The sequence below is a fragment of the Petaurus breviceps genome, unplaced genomic scaffold, assembly GCF_028583685.1.
Source record: "Petaurus breviceps papuanus isolate PSGF00001 unplaced genomic scaffold, PetGlider_PUasm1.0 90847, whole genome shotgun sequence".
Lineage (NCBI taxonomy): Eukaryota > Metazoa > Chordata > Mammalia > Diprotodontia > Petauridae > Petaurus > Petaurus breviceps.
In genome coordinates, this window is record NW_027187360.1 from 26918115 (window position 1) to 26935243 (window position 17129).

At 40.0% G+C, this 17129-nt stretch overlaps 1 protein-coding gene across 4 annotated transcripts in view; it reads right to left on the reverse strand.

The window, feature by feature from the left end:
• The window catches only part of PNPLA7 (patatin like phospholipase domain containing 7), a 235315-nt gene that overhangs the window by 25398 nt on the left and 192788 nt on the right, over positions 1-17129 (reverse strand). For all 4 annotated transcript variants that reach the window (XM_069072706.1, XM_069072704.1, XM_069072701.1 and 1 more), the window contains 4 exons: positions 15593-15656; positions 8147-8315; positions 6119-6301; positions 5547-5665 (listed from right to left, as the gene is read on the reverse strand). In XM_069072706.1, coding sequence (XP_068928807.1) covers positions 5547-5665; positions 6119-6301; positions 8147-8315; positions 15593-15656 — 535 coding nt within the window. The remainder of the gene's footprint in view (positions 1-5546; positions 5666-6118; positions 6302-8146; positions 8316-15592; positions 15657-17129) is intronic.

Genomic DNA, 17129 nt, shown 5'->3' on the forward strand with positions numbered 1-17129 from the left:
AAACCTACATTAACTTAAAGATTTAGTGCTGTATTAAGACTACCAAGGAATTATTTTATCGAACCAACAAAATTAGGATGAAATTCTTTTTGAGTAACAAAAGGGAAATAATAAAAAAAGGTATGAATGCAAGGGGAATATGTCCTTACAAACTTCAAACTATATAACAAAGAAATAAGCATTAAGTGGGGGCTGGGTGGCGCAGTGAATAGAGCATTGGCCCTGGAGTCAGGAGGACCTGGGTTCGGATCCGGCCTCAGACACAATACAAAAACTAGCCGTGTGACCTTGGGTAAGTCACTTAACCCCAATTGCCCTCCAAAAAAGCAAAAAGAAAGAAAGAAGCATTAAAATTACTTGGCACTGGTTAAAAAATAGAGAAGTCAATCAGCAGAGATTAGCATTAGAATAGCAAGAAACTATCAAACCCAGTAACCTTGTGTTTGATAACCCCCAAAACATAAACCACAGAACAAGAACAAATGGCAAAACCGGAACACAGATTAGCAGGTTTATATCAACATTTCATACTATATACCATAATAAGCTTCAAAAGGATATATTGAACTAAATATATAAGTCAGGGGTGAGGAAGCTGCAGCCTTGAGGCCACATGTGACCTTTCTGACTAAATTTTACAGAGCAAATCCTTTTATTAAGGGGATTTGTTCTGTGAAGTTGGATTCAGCTAAAGAGCCGCACCTGAGGACCTAGAGGGCCACAAGTAGCCTTGAGGCTTCAGGTTCCCCACCCCTGGATAAGTGATTAGCCCAGAGACAAGACCCTGGCACCTCCCAGTTTCCAAGTCAACCTAATGCCCCTTTACTGAGCTCCAGAAACTCCCTTGGGGCAATGCCTTTTCTTGTTTACTTTTTTCTTGTTTACTTCTCAGGGCCTCACAGGCCATGATATCACTACCTGCTTTGATGTTAGATACCGAATTACCTGCCTTCCTTGACAGAATTTGCTCCAACTACTGGTACTCTGCCTGAACTAATTTCTCAATAGTCAGCATAATCCTATCTCCCTATACTCTCTCCAGGGCAGCTAGGTAGTGCAGTGGATAGAGAGTACAGGACTTGGAATCAAGAAGACATCTTCCTGAGTTCAAATCTAGCCTTAGACACTTGCTAGCTATGTGACCCTATGTCACTTAACCCTGTTTGCCTCAGTTCCTAATCTATAAAATGAGCTGGAGAAGGAAATAGCAAAGCACTGCAGTATCTTTGCCAAGATTTAAACCCCAGGGGCAGGAAGAGTTGGACACAACTGAAATGACTCAACAGCAACAAACACACTCTATCCCAGAATTTTGGAGCATCCTCTCCACCACTGACAATGCACAAACCTTTTCCCCATCCCCAGCTTCCTGTTCCTTTATTCCCATCCATTTTAATCCTGTCTCTCCCTGCAGCTTCCTATATCAGCCTGCCATTTCCATGGTGCCCTCTGGAACCCCTGCTCCAAGAACTTTTCTTTTTAAACTTCTTCCTCTTTCACTCCTTCCATCTTTTCTCACTCATTGACACTTGGCTTCCTCTTGATAACAGTACTTCCCTCTCTACTCTTTCTGACAGTGGCTACACTTTCCTACTCCTAACTCAATGGTTGTGGTAAGAGAGGCAGGATTATTTCCTATTCCCCATTTATAGTTCCAGATTCTTCCTCTATCACAATCAATCAGCAATCTCTACTTTGAAGTTTGAAGTTCACACTATCCCAATCTATCAACCCATCCATATCCTGGTGGCTATTATCTATTATCCCCCAAGCTAAGTTTCTTCCTTCTTCAATGAGTTCAATGCCTGACTTTCTATCCACCTTCCAGCCATCCCCCAATTCTGTCAACTCCTGACCTCATCAGAGGGGACTTCAACATACAAAATGAAGCTCCCTCAAATACCTTAACTTTCCAGTTCTTCAATCCACTAAATTCCCATGACCTACTCCTTCATTCCACCTCAGCAACATGAAGAGATGGTCATACCCTTTATCTTGTTGTCACCCACAAGCTTACTACTTCTATATTCAAGAACTAAATTCCTTAATATGACCATAATTTTTTATAATTCCGTCCTTCCCTATTCCATATGATCTTTCACCCTATTCTCCATCTTCCCTGTGGCCTCCATTCCCTCACTTAGTGACTTCCCAGGCATCACTCCTGCATTCTTTTCTCTTTCCTATTTTGGGTGCTTGGTGAAGTTTGACTTTGTTTCATTTCCCTCCCATTCATGCTTCTGTCTCTTCAGATTTCCCCACCATAACTGAACTGCCTTCTCATGCTAGAACTTCTGTCAGTACTTGGGGTCTGCTCATTTGGAATATCCCTCCACCATGCTGGAACCTTTCTTCCAGTGGTGAGTTCTTTCCAGGAGCCTTCTCTCTAATTAGATTCTCTCTATGACTCTTGATAATAGCTGTTGTTTTCACAGCTCCAGCTGGAGGCCTGTAAGCTTTCAGTGTTCCCAAAGTGGTATGATCTGGGGAGAGGTCTTTTTACTGCCCTCCTGACCCAGGCTTGTTTCTGTTTGGGTGTTTCAGCAGACTGCTTCTTGACTCAGTCACTACTGGTCCACTGGGAAACTCTCCAGGTTCAGAGCAACTGAACTCTGGCTCCTCTTTGATTTGAGACACTGTGCTCTGTTCTGGGATCAGGGCCACACAACTACCATCTGCTTCTAGAATTTGTTCCTTGCTCAGTACACAGGTACTCTCACAACACCTCCTCTCTACCCTGTATTTCTGACTTGGCACTTGGTGGTGGGCAATTCATGTGGGAGATAAAATGGGCTGCCCATTCCTGCACCCAGTGCTTGATCACAGATCCCTGGGATCTTTCTGGTGCCCTCTCTTGGGTCCTCTCTCCGCAGTCCCTTGATGCTAGAATGCTTCCCAACACAGCCACTGTGGGTTCTAGCCCCCATCTCCAGTGTCCCTAGACCTATCTCCCTAAGCTACCCTGGACTGGAAAAATAGCTCACGGTGACTTCTTTTTGGCTCCTTGACCAGAATTCAGTCTGGTACATTCTCTAGATCTTTGTTGAGGAAGAGTAGCAAGGTAGAGCTAGACTCTAATGCCTCCTCTAACTCTACCATCTGGACTTCTCTCGGGTTTCTCTTTCTCAATACCTTGAACTAAATAAGTCCAACACAGAACTTAATCAGCTTTCCTTGTAAACTCCCAACTTTCCTGTTTCTTTTGACTACACCATCACTTTTCCAATCACTCAAGCTAGACATAGACACTACCTTTCTTTCTAGACATCTAGAAACTAAACTACCAGGCTAGAATTATCTTTCACTCTTCCTTCTTGCTCACCACTCAAATTCAGTCTAATTGCCAATTCTTATTGATTTTGTCTCTTTAATACTTCTTGCATACATTTTCCCCACTGCATACAAATGGCTAACCAATTTAATTCAGGACTCCTCACATATCACCTAGATAACATAATAGAAGCCCATATTTATATAATACTTTTAAATTACAAAGCAATTTCATCACAACTCTACATCTACAACAACCATTATCATTCCTTTTTACAGATGAGTAAGAGGTTTTAAGTTTAAGAGGTTTAGTGACTTGTCCAAGGTCAAATAACTAGTGAATTGTAGAGCTGGGAGTAAAACCAAAATTATCTATTTCTAATTCCGGTATTATTTTTTTCTATACCACATTGTCTTCTAATTCTTCTTACCTGGTCTTCGCACAAGAATGATTAAAACCATCTGCCAAATAAGTTCAATTCCTTTTTATTCACTATAAGCTAAAATGAAAACTCCAAGGTTGGCCAAGTATTTAAAAAGGCCTCCATGATCTGACTTCAAACTATCTTTCCAGTCTTATTTTATATTCTTCTTCTTCCCATTCTCCATGCTCCAGCTAAATGAATTGAGTAGTTATTCCCTGAACACATCTGCCTCCATATATTTCCATGCCTTGAATGCACTCCTTCCTCATTTCTACTGACTGAAATCCTCTTCTTTCAAAGTCCAGTTTAGGTGGTACATTTTTTCTTAAAGCCTTTCCTCATCCCCACAACTCCCTCCACCCACTTCCACCCCCCAGTTTAAAATAATCTCTTCCTCCTCAAATTAGAGTATTTAGGTTGAATATCTTTTTTCCTTTCATATTATACCACATATTCCCATCATTTTGTCATACTTATTTTTGCTCATATTGTATCCCCTCCATTAGATTATAAGATTCTTGAGGACAAAGTAACATGTCAATTATCATACTTCTTTCATTTACATGGTTTCTTGCACATATAGACAAATTCAATGCTTGTGAAATTAAATTTGTTGATGTTTTCTAGACTTTTAGTCAGGGCCTCAGGAGCTTCAATCTTAGCAAAAGATACACATGTGACCAGGTTCCATTAAGTTATAATATAATTACTAGTTGCATTTGTTCCAAGTGTGCTGTATGAGAAAAAACACTGGTGTAAGGAGTAAGGAGACCTGTATAAGGAATCACTTAACCTTTCTGGGTCTTAGCTTCCTCCACTATAAGTATAATCCCTGCCCTGCCTACCTCATAGGGTCATTGCAAAGATCAAATTTAAGAATGTATGTAAAGAGATTTGTAAAACTGCAAAGTGCTAAATACATATAAGCATTATTATGATCAGGATTTTATCATCATTCAAGAATGAACATTCATAATATGCCCTTAAATATGCCATCAACAAATATAATTAAAATGAATCTCTGCCAAATAGAAAGACATTCTCCTTCATTGTCTCACTTCTACCAACTAAGGCTCCCTTGTTCTACTTTTTTTTCCTAAATAAATATAAAGTAGCAACAACACAAGTCAAACTTTTAGGGAAAATTACCAATATTTTGAAAATGAGAGATGAATGATGCCACAGAGTACAAACAAAAACAGGACACAATAATATCTTTATGGAAATAGACAATTTAAGTGAAAAAGTAAAAGCCAGTGAGATACTAACAGTAGGAAATATTAAACCTAAAAGTCCTTTAAAGAATTAACCTGTGTTGAGAATGAAGAGATAAATTTTCATCTTTTTAAGACAATCTGTGGGGTTCAAAGATTTCTGATTTCAAAAAATCCTGTGAGGCATTTGTAAAAACTTTCAGGAAACTACTAAAGATCAAAATTGCGAATCAGAAGAATGAACTACAAATCAAAGTTTTTCCCATTGTCTAGACTCAGACATCTTCCACAAAACCATAAATCTTCACAGGGGTGGAGACCCTTGGCAGAGCTCTCTTTTATGGTTAGTTATTGATATTCTTGTCCTGTTCCCTGGCATGCATACTATGAAGGATGCCCCACAAATTCCTTTAGGGGATTTTGACCATGATTCAGAAACTAACCCTAGCCAAGAGCTGAACAGGAATAGCTCCTTGGCAGTTTCATTCCCTCCCCCCGCTTTTTTTTCCCCAGAGAAGGAACTTTATCTTAACACCAGAAGGTGGGAGAGTGAAGCTCTATAGTAAAAAGCAAAGGGTTCACTAGGACCCTCCAAAGTTCAGCCTGGAATTTTGGAGGGCACATTAAAGGAACTCACCTTGCTCCTCCTCCTCCAAGCACTAATGCAATAGCATTGCCAGTCAAAACTCGAGCCAGGCGGGAAAAGTCAGAGTGCAAGTCAGGAGGCTTCTGGAAAACACGTTCATACATTTCACCCTATAAGAGGGGGAAAAAAATTTTATTCAGTGCTTGGGGCAACTTCTGAAATGACAGGACTAACCCTCCTCCTGGCCCAGGTGTTTAATCAGTACAGTCATGCCTTATTAATTTGCCTCCTTTCTTGCTTCCTCAGTGTACCAGAAGTATAAGTGTAAGATATAGCCTGTCTGTGCCTTAGAGGAGCCACCAGGACTGATGAGACAGTACTGTGACCTAGGCCTCCAAAAGTGTGATATTCCATGGAAAGAATCTCTTCACTGTCATGTCACTGAACATGCAGTTTTCTAATCCAAGTGCCATCATTTCTATAAAATAGGTTTGGGAGACTGCTGCCCAGAGGCCTACTTACCTAACACAACTTGAGAAGTCAGAAGGAGGATACAGGAGTCTCAAATGCCAGATTTGGGGGAGCAGACTAAGAAGCTAGACTCAAATTGTTCTGACTCTTACCAGTTTCGTCCGGGTCCTGCGAGAAAAGATCCTGCGGGGGCATCGAAGGTGCAAGTGGCCTGAACACCACGTTCTCATGTTAAGCCACTCAACTGTGCGGGAAGGCTCTGGTCCATCCTCCTTGTGAAGCAGGATCAACTGCTTCTGAGCACGAACAGCTGTGTTCTCCAGCATCTTTTCCAGCTAAAGGACAGAAGGCATAGTCAGAAGCTCTTCTGCTCTAGGCTCAGGTCTAACAGATCTAGGTCAAGATGAAGATGAAAATCTAAGATATGCTCACATGCCTATAGCCAACTTTCAGTTTATGGGCCTTCTGCTCAGTTTTGACTTTTATATTATGTAAAAAGACTTTCTGCAGAACAGAACACTACCATGGAACCCATATCAAACTGATGGTAAATTACTCCTTATGTTAAAATACCTTCTAATGAGAGTCTCCTGGTTATTATTTCCTATCTGACTAAAGTCCTTTTTATAAAGATGAAAATCTTTATAAAGGTGAACATTGCTTTCCCTGCAATACCAGAAAGATATCCCCTGAGACCATCTAATCTCCTCTGTCTCTGAATCATATGATTTCTAAGCAGAGTAGTTTCTATGGACCCTTTTGCATGGAAGTCAATGTCTTGTAGTTGTGCTGTACCAAAGAAAGATAAGTCTGGTTTTGTTTGTACTTAAGGAACTGTAATACTGACTTATAAATATGACTTGTGAGTATGGTTAGAATGAATATTCTAGCAGGGTCTGATCCCACTAGAGGGATTAATATCTAAGAATTCCTAGACCAACGCACATGAAGATATAGCAGAAGAGACCTAGGCAGACCAGGCAAACCCTGGCCAACTCCTTACTGTTTGGAGTAATTATGTGCTCCATTAAACAATGAATCTTTATGAGTATTTGCTATATGCTCAGCCCTGAGAAAGGGCTGTCTTATAACAGCTTACAACTGAGTTACACTGATAAGGAAATACCTTATTTTAAAAAATCTTGGGGCATGTAGGTGGCGCAGGGAATAGAGCATCAGCCCTGGAGTCAGGAGGACCTGAGTTGAAATCTGACTTCAAACACTTGACACACTTATATAAGCTGTGTGACCTTGGGCAAGTCACTTAACTCCAATTACCTTGCCTTCCCCCCTCCAAAAAAAAAATCTAAGACACTATATGATGACACATACCAGGGATCATACAGTGAGAAAACTTAACTTTTGGAACTTTCCTGGCAACTCATAGGGAAATTACAATGATGGGTGGGAGAGGAAAATGACCCTCCCCCCCCCAAATCCTCTCAATCTACCATGTATTTTTTCATCAACTTATTATATAGCCTAAGGAGCAGATAATAAATCTATCTTAGGAACTACAATTTAAAATTTTGTAAACCTTTATCACTTCATGAGGGAGCTCAGTACGCCATTTGGTAAAAGGACACATACAAGGGAATGCTGCCAAGAGCTAAGAGGAGGATGAGAAGCCATCTTACAGGCACAGACAAAATGATGAAGCACAAGGTAGGGAGATGGAGGAGAGAAATGGCAAATTACCAAAGGTCTTGGTCTAGAGACATCTCCTTTATAGAAAGAATTAGCAGCAGATCCAGTCTGATGAGGCTCATCTGGTCCATGAGGTTATAAGGCAGGAAGTGTCAGCTTTCTAGCTCTCAATTAACAGAAGGAGCCTCAGAATTCTAGTTTAGAAATAAGCTTTACCAAAATAGGATCATAAGATCATAGGACCAGAGCTGGGAGAAACCTCAGAATTTAAGCTGTCCAACCCCTTCACTTCACAGATGAAGAGCTGAGGTTCAGAGAAGTTGAGTGATTTGTCTAGGTCAAATAGATGTAAAAACCAGAGGCAAAATTTGAACCCAGGTCAGCCGACTCCAGAGTCAGTATTTCTTCTGCATAGTTAGTGTCCCTTGTTCTCCATAACACCTGACACTGGGCACATAATCAACATCAAGCCCCAACAACTTAGAGCCAGCTAATCAATATCTTCATACTAGTAAAACTCTTTATCTTCTCACCTCTCCTACAGTGGGCTCTTGCTCTCCCAAGCCCACAATCAGGATACAATCTGCCTGCCGAATACAGCGCTGGGTCCATGGAGTCAAAGTACTGTCTGCCTGGTAGAGAACAATGCGGTGAATGTCTTCCTGTTGTGCCAGCCAACTGGACAATCTGTATTCGTGAATACTGAAAGACATACAAAGCAAGACCTCATTAATGCCTGCTGCACTGTTTTCTCCTGAAAGGCCATTTCCTGAACAAGACAGAACATTATACATAAAAACCAAAAATGTCCCAACCCACACATGTGTTCAATCACCACAGCCTCCCCAAGTTGGCAGCCAGATGGCAAAATTGATTAAATCAGCATTCTTTCCCATTTGTTCAGCATATGTGCTTTTTTTCTGGGAGATGCTATGTCCAAGGATAATCTTCAAAAGAACCTCATCAATGCTAAGAGTATATTCCACAACTGAGGTATTTCCCAGGTGAAACAAATATTACAGAATCCGAGCCTCTAAGAGCTAGAAGGGACTTTAGCAACCACCTAATCCAAACCTTACACTAACAGAAATCCCTCTATAACCTACCCAACAAGTAGGCATCCAGCCTCCAATGAAAAACCTCTATAAAGGAAGATCTTACCATTTTACAAGAAATCCATTCCACTTTGGGACCATTTTCATTGTTATCGAGTTGTTCTTTTTTTTTTTGGAGGGGCAATTAGGGTTAAGTGACTTGCCCAAGGTCACATGGCTAGTAAGTGTTAAGTGTCTGAGGAAGAATTTGAACTCAGGTCCTCCTGACTCCAGGGCTGGTGCTCTGTTCACTGCGCCACCTAGCTGCCCCTATCAACTCGTTCTTGACATCAAGTCTATATTGGCTTCTTTTCAACTTCTATCCATTGCTCCTGGTTCTGTCCTCTGTAGCCAAAAAAAAAAAAAAATGTAATCCCTTGTCTACCTGGCAACCCTTCAAAAATTGAAGATACCCTATGTCTTCTCTTTTCTGGGCAAAACATACCTAGTGCCTTCAAACCGGCACCCAAAACCGAACACAGTACTCCAGAGGAGGTCTAAGGAGAGCAGAATACAGTGCAGAACCTCCATATTTCTGGGAGCTAGGTCTCTCTTAATGAAACACAAGAATGTATTAACCTTTCTTTGGTTTACCACTTTACCTTGCTAATTATTAACTCACGCTGAATTTGAAATCCACTAAAATCCTGCATGTTGTTTAGAAAAATTTCAACTTAACTCTATCTTCCCAAGTCAGCCAGGTGGTGCAGGGGACACTTGCTAGCTGTGTGACCCTGGGCAAGTCACTTAATCTTGTTTGCCTCAGTTCCTCATATGTAAAATGAGCTGGAGAAAGAAACCCCAAATGGGGTTATGAAGAGTCAGACATGACTGAGAATGACTCAACAACAAATGACAACCATTTCCCCCACCCTGTACTTATGAAAGTGATTTTTTTGTATAAAAGTGTAAGACTTATTATGCCTACTGAATTATGCTTTGTTGCTATTTAGTTGTTTTCAGTCGTGTCACTCTGTGATCCCATTTGGTATTTTCTCAGCAAAGATACTCAAACACTTGGCCATTCCTTCTCCAGCTCATTTTGCAGACAAGAAAACCGAGGCAAACAGGGTTAAGTGACTTGTCCAGAGTCACATAGCTAGTAAGTGTCTGAGACCAGATCTGAATTCAGGTACTCCAGACTCCAGGCCTGGTACTCCACCCACTGTGCTATCTCACTGCCCTGAACTATGGTCTAGATTGTCATCTTTTTGGATTGACTCTGTTGTCCAGTGAGTTAGTTAACCTTTCTTACTTTCCTAGCTACAGATCTGTCAATCTGATGGCCTTGCCACTTATACCTTTATCCAAATCACTGATAAAAATGTCAAACAGTACAGGATCAAGCACAGATTTCTGGGATATGCTCCTGGATACTTCTGACTATGCTGGTACTGAACTATTAAAAACAATCCTTTGATTCCAGTCACCCAACCAACACTGAAACCATCTAACTGTTCTATTGTCTAGTACAGGGGTGGGGAACATGTGGCCTTCTAGGTCCTCACATGGCCTCGAGGCTGCAGGTTCCCCACCCCTGGTCTAGTACAGATTTTACTAACATCTCAACAAAAATAAGATTAGATATCTTATCATAACTTTTCTAAAAAACTAGGTAAACCGCATCAATGGTATTCTTCAAATATACTACCGGTAGTTTAGTAATCCTGTTAAGAAAGTAAATGAAGTTAGATTGGTATGACCTATTCTTGATGAAGCCATGCTTACTATTATAATCATTGCTTCCAGAATTTTTTAGGAATTCAAATCAAGCTCTTCTACCTACAGTTTACAGACTCTGCTTTCCTTTCTTTAAAAAAAAATCAGGACATTTGCCGTTCTCCAATCTTGTCATAACTATCTCATTTTCCATGATCTTTCAAATATCAGTGACAGTTCTTTTGCAGCCTTTCCATTGTCCTTATAGGTCACATGCATGCCACTGGAAAGAGCCTGTCCCAGGTCATTCTTCAATACCACTGCAGTATCCCCACTTGGCTGAAGTTCTCCTCAGATAGACTATATAAAGGAACAGATATACAAGCTAACCAAGAAGGGCTGACTCCCTCACAACTTAGTGTGATCCTGAAAGATCCTAATATAGCATAAGTATACTTTGTAATTGGCCACAAAATTTTGAGAATCCTGAAGTTCATGGGACTTGCCCCTGATCTTCCTGAGGATTTTTGCCATGTGATCAAGAAAGCTGTTGCTATTCAAAAACATCTCGAGTGAACAGAAAGGAAAAAGGATATTAAATACTGTCTGATTCAGAATGAGAGACAAATTCACCAGCTGGTTCAATACTACAAGACAAAGAGAATTCTCCCACCCAACTGGAAGTCCAAACCACCCCCAGTCCCTGCCTTGGTTGCATAAAATTTGACTTATGTATTAAAATAATAATAAAGTCATATTGAACTGAAATGAATATCACCGACAGGTATTTAGTAATCACATCTGCCTGTTCTTTCACAGGTAACTTAAATTCATTAAGAGCAACTATCTGTTCTCTTTTATATCTTGGGTATCAATTTCCTGTTATTTCTGCTCCATCATTTTGAGTGCAAAGGTTATTCTCCTCAGTATAGAAAACAAATGCAAAATAAAAACTCATCAATTCTGCCTTTTTTCTGTTGTCAATTATTAGTGTCCTCTTTATGCTAAACAAGGTGGATCCCTCTCCCTTTTGTGAGTCTCTCTTTTCTACAGGATAGTTAAAGCAAACAAACACAATGGCTCACCACAGTTCCAAAGGACTAATGATGAAATATGATATCCACCTCCTGAGAGACTCAGAGTGGATTTTGAGTGCATACTGAAACATATTTTTTTCTCTTTTTCTTTTTTTTTAAACATGGCTAATTCAGAAATTTATTTTGCTTGGTTTTATATCTGTAACGGGTTTTGCATTTCTTGCCTTCTCAAAGGGTAGAGGGAGGGAGAAAATCTGGAATTGAAAATAAAAAATTTAAATAAAAAAAACCCCAACACTTTTTTGTCCTTAACTTCCCTTGACAGATTGTTCTGAGCTTTAGCACTCCTGGCATTATTTTTACAGGACTCTGTCACACTTTTGTATCCATCCTCTTTTATCTGGACTTACTACTACCTTCTGTATATTTCTTTTTAAAATTTAAATTGGTTGGTGTGTACCCTGTGTATCCTCAGACAAATTCCATTTTCCTCCTCACTGGAACAGCTTCCCTTTGTTTCTTCAGAATTTCATTACTGAGTACCTGGCCTTCCTCCTGGGCTGATTTCTCTTGTAACAATTTAGGTCATGAGATCCTACCTTTTCCTATGAATCCTTTGAAATCTGCATTCCCAAATCTAGGGAACATGGCAGACTATATGCAGATTTCTTCTCTTTCTTTGTCACAAATCCATACAATAATGCATCCCCACAGACAGTATCTTACACTGAAACCCAGAGAGGAAGGTATCAGATGTAGGTCCAGGGTAGGCAATGCCTTCTCATTAAGGTAAGGGAAAGGGGTAGGAAGAGATAGATCCACTTCTACTTGCCTTGTAAGGTGGCATGGTATGAATACACCTAAGGATTGGAGTCTGGGTAAGGTTTTATGGTTTCCTTCAATATCACATTGTTGTATGTGGAAGACCCTGGATTCTTGAAAGCTATACCAGTGCAGTGCACTCTATGGCAGGCTCTACCAAGGTTCACATGACCCTATCATCCCTTCAACCCACTGTCCTATATCTATACTCTCTTTCAGAGCCAAACTCCTAGAAAACCTGTGTTCATTTCTTCCATTCTTCTTTTACTTCCCAAACCTTTGCACTCTGTCCTATGACTTCATTTTTCAACTGAAACTGCTCTCTCCAAGTTGCCAACAATCACATGGTCATTAAATCTAATGGTCTTTTCTCAGTCCTCATTCTTCTTGATCTCTCTGCAGTATTTACCACTGTAGACCACCCTCTCCTCTTATATACTTTCTCCTCTCTGAGTTTTGTTGACATTGCTCTCTCTTACTTCTCCTCCTGGCAGTCTGATTACCCTCAGTCTCTTTTTTTTGCCTTTTCAAGGGCAATTGGGGTTAAGTAACTTGCCCAAAGTTACATGGCTAATTTTTATGTGTGGGTGTTAAGTGTCTGAGGTGGGAACCAAACTTGAGTCCTCCTGACTCCAGGGCCGGCTCTTTACTCACTGTGCCACCTAGTCACACCCCCTCAGTCTCTTTTGCTGGATTTCATCCATATGACACCTGATAACTGTAAAGGCATCCTAAGATTTTGTTCTGGGTCTCTTCCCTCCTCTCTCTACAGTCTCCCTCTTGATGACTTCATCACATCCCATGGACTTAATTATCACCTTTATGCAGATGACTCCCAATAAGACCTAGTTTCTGTCTGGAACTCCAGGTTCCATAAATCAAAAGCTTATTAGAAATTTCATATAGATACATCCTAGAGTCATCTCAAACTGAATGTTTCCCATGCAGAATTCTTTATTTCTTCCCCATCCCTATCACCTTTGAGCCTCTGCCAATTTCCCTGTTTCTTTCCAGTCACCTAGGTTTGGGACCTAGTAGTCACCCTTAATTCCACACTCTCTCCCACCCCATATATTCAGTAAATATTGCTTAAGTAGTGTCAGTCAGTTGCTAAACCTTGCTGATTCTACCTCCACAACATCCTTCACATGTATCCCCTTCTGTCTACCCACACAGCTATCATCTTATTTTAGGTTTTCATTATCTCTGGCTTAGATGATCACAAGAGTCTCCTGATTGATATCCCTGCTTCCCAGCCTTTCCCCTCTCCATTCTGTCCTCTACACAGCTGCGAAAATAATTTTTCTAAAGCACTGCACTCACCTACTTTTAAAAAAGTCTAGTGATTTCCTATTAGCTATAAGATCAAATACAAGATCCTTGGTTTGGCACTTAAAACTCTTCTCAATGTGGCCTCAGTCTGTCATTATGGACTTATCATACATTATTTCACTGAATTCTAGAGTCCAGACAAACTGGTCTATCTTCTATCTGTGTTTTTGTAAAGGTCATTCTCCAAGCCTAGAGTATATTGCTTCCTCACCTCCATCTCTCTCAATATCTAGTTTCCTTCAAAGTTCAGTTTAAGAACCATCTTCTTCTACATGAAGTCATTCCTGATCCCTCTAGGTGCCAGTACCTTTTTCTCCTACCCCCCAAATTATGCTACATTTCTTTTGTATATACATACACACACACATGCACACACATATTGTCTTCCCCTATAAAATGTATAAAGTCCCTGAGTGCAGGGATTCTCATTTTGTTTTTGCATTCTCAGCACCTAACATGGTGTCTGGCACACAGCAAGAACTTAAAAATGATGGTTCACTGATTGAATATGGACCTCAAAAAAGACAATGTATGTTGTCCAAAGTCAAGTCTGGCTGAACATGTAGAGACTCATCACCAGAAGGTTGTGTGACAACAAAGAGGTTGTGGATTTATTTTGGTCACAACAACCCAAGAAATGGATCAAAAAAGACTTACTGTGTTTATGACAAAATATGGCAATAAATGACACTGCAAAGGAATAAATCCTGCTTAGGCCTACGACAGAAGACTACCTGCCTCCCAGGATATAAAGTAAAGGCCTTTACTGGGGTGAAAGGGTTGGAAAGGACAAAAATAAATTCAAAGCTTATGTGTTAATAAAGTATCCACCTTCAGACAATGAGCATTTAAGTGATCTGATTTGCAAATGTAAAACCAAGGCCAAGAACAGGAAGTTACTTGCTTAGGGACAGCAACAAATGATGTCACCCACAGAGTTGCTCCGAGTCCCCATGGACTTGAAGGTCAATTCCTAAGGTCAAGATCACACACTGGTTTTCTCTCAGATAAATCAAGTGGAAACAAGTTTGCTCCTAGAAGATACTCACAGCTTAATTTCAATTCAGAATTCTGGTCTATATGTGGGGCAACTCTGGAACCTTAAATACAGTGAGACTTCAAATACTATGTAAACCAATAGGAAAAACAGCAGTCTTAGGAGCCTGTGAGCTCTTCCACACTGCTCTGCTCTCCCTGGGCCACCCACATCCCAGCTAACCTTTTTATGCTCATCAACTCCTTTATTTTCCTGCTGCTATTTGTTCTCTTCAAATACCCACACACCAAAGAAGAAATGTAAGAGCTGGCCTGGTTCAAATCAAGTGCTTTCTGAAATCCTTACTGAAAAAAAATGCTAAAGAGCCAAGAATTTGGGGACTTGGATCAATTTTCCAGCTTCTATAAGCTCAACAAAGGGAAAAATAATTCACTGAGTAGACCCATTTTTTTTTTTTGGCAGGGGGAAAGGCAGGGCAGTTGGGGTCAAGTGACTTGCCCAAGGTCACAAGGCTAGTAAGTGTTAAGTGTCTGAGGTTGGATTTGAACTCAGGTCCTCCTGACTCCAGGGCCAGTGCTCTATTCACTATGCCACCTAGCCTCCCCGAGTAGACCCAATTTTAAAAAATTCATTATTTTAAGTTGTGTTGATATGTATTCTTTAAAATTAAGAGTTCAGGGGTTAGAATCCTGATCAAAATTGGAATGATGTGTTGTATGCTAAGGTGAAAAGAATTCTGGATTTGGAGTGAGAGGAACTGGATTCAAATCCTGATTCTATTACCCTATATAAAGAGACTTGAGTCACTTTACCTCTCTAGGCCTCAGTTTCTTCATATATAAAATAAAGAGTTTGGCTCAGATGACCTCTGAGGTTCATTTCAGATCTAAATCTATGAGTCTAGGACCTCTTTGGGTCTCAGTTTCCTCATCTATAACATAAAGCGGTTAGACTAGATGATCTCTACAGTCATTTCCAGATGTAAATCTATGAACCTGGGGTCAATTGGCAGAGAGGTCAGACTCAAGGTTGGCATACCTGTCCAAAGCTGCAGCTCCAAGACGCTGTTTGATGTTGTCACTGTTCAATAGTAAGACTGGGCCTGAAATAGAGGAATATCCATGAGTATTTTCAAAGTACCCACATCATATGAAAGGGACAGGACCTGTGCCCACCTTTTTTTTAAATCAATTTTATTTTCAGATCTGAATTCTCTCCCTCCCCTTGCCCCACCCATTGAGAAGGCAAGAAAAACAAAACTCAATACAAATATGTATACTCAAGCAAAACAAATTCCCTCATTAGCCATGTCAAAAGAAAGAAAGGAACAGAAAGAGAAACAGAAGAAAATATGCTTCAATCTGTACTCTGAGTCCATCAGTTCTCTCTCTGGAGGTTGATAACACATTTCATTATGAATCCTTTAGATGTGTGGGTATTCATTGTTTGATCAGAGTTACTAAGTTTTTCAAAGTTAATTATTTTTACAATATTGCTGTTATTGTAAAAATTGTTCTCCTGGTTCTGCGCACTTCACTTTATGTCAGTTCATATAAGTCTTCCTAGGTTTTTCTGAAACCATCCCCTTTCACCATTCCTTACAGCACAACAGTATTCTATCACATTCATATACTATGCCTTGTTCAGTTATTCTCCAATTGATGGGTTTCCAATTCTTTGCCACAACAAAGAGCTGCTATAATTTTTTTTTTTAAATATGGCTCTTTTTCCTCTTTGTTGATTAGAGGGTGGAGCCATGAATTCTAAAACCTCCATTTAAAGAAGTTCATCTCAAACATCTATTTTCTCACCAGATTGTACTACTTTGGAACATCTCTGACTTCTCAATTCAATTCAATAAACATTTATTAAAGGCCTATTATATGCCAGACACCATGTTAAGCTTATCTCCTATGCCCCAGTATTTGTCATCTCAAGCCCCATTCCAGCCGTGCCCCCCACCTCCACCTCCCCAACTTTTCAGTCTTTTTTGTGTCTTCTCTCATTACACTGTAAGCTCCTTGATGGCTGGGACTATTTTTCTTTTTTTCCTTCCTTTTTTCTTTCTTTCTTACTTTCTTTCTATATTTGTATCCAAAGTATTTAGCATAATGCCTGACATATAGTAAGCATTTAATAAATGTTTATGACTATTAACTATTGGAAAGAGATAAGGCAGAAAAGCACTCATCACTCCATTTCTGAATTTTATCCTTTCAGAAAGAAAAAAAAATTCACTTTTCCCCACTTTTGGTGGTGACCAGAATTAGTGGATAGTTACAATTGTGTTAGGATTGGTTTTCCTTTCCCACTTAGAGTTATATTTCTGGAGGAAGTGAACTGTGTAGTAGCTTTAAGGGACAGAAAGGAGAGAAGGAAGAGATGCAGAACAGGAAGACTTACCAGCACTGACAATTCATGAGACTAGGTGTGGATTCAGGAAAGGAGAAAACAGACCAGGAAGACACTGGGCATTTACACATACACACACACACACACACACACACACACACGTATATCTATCTATCTATCTATCTATCTATCTATCTATCTATCTATCTATCTATCTATCTAT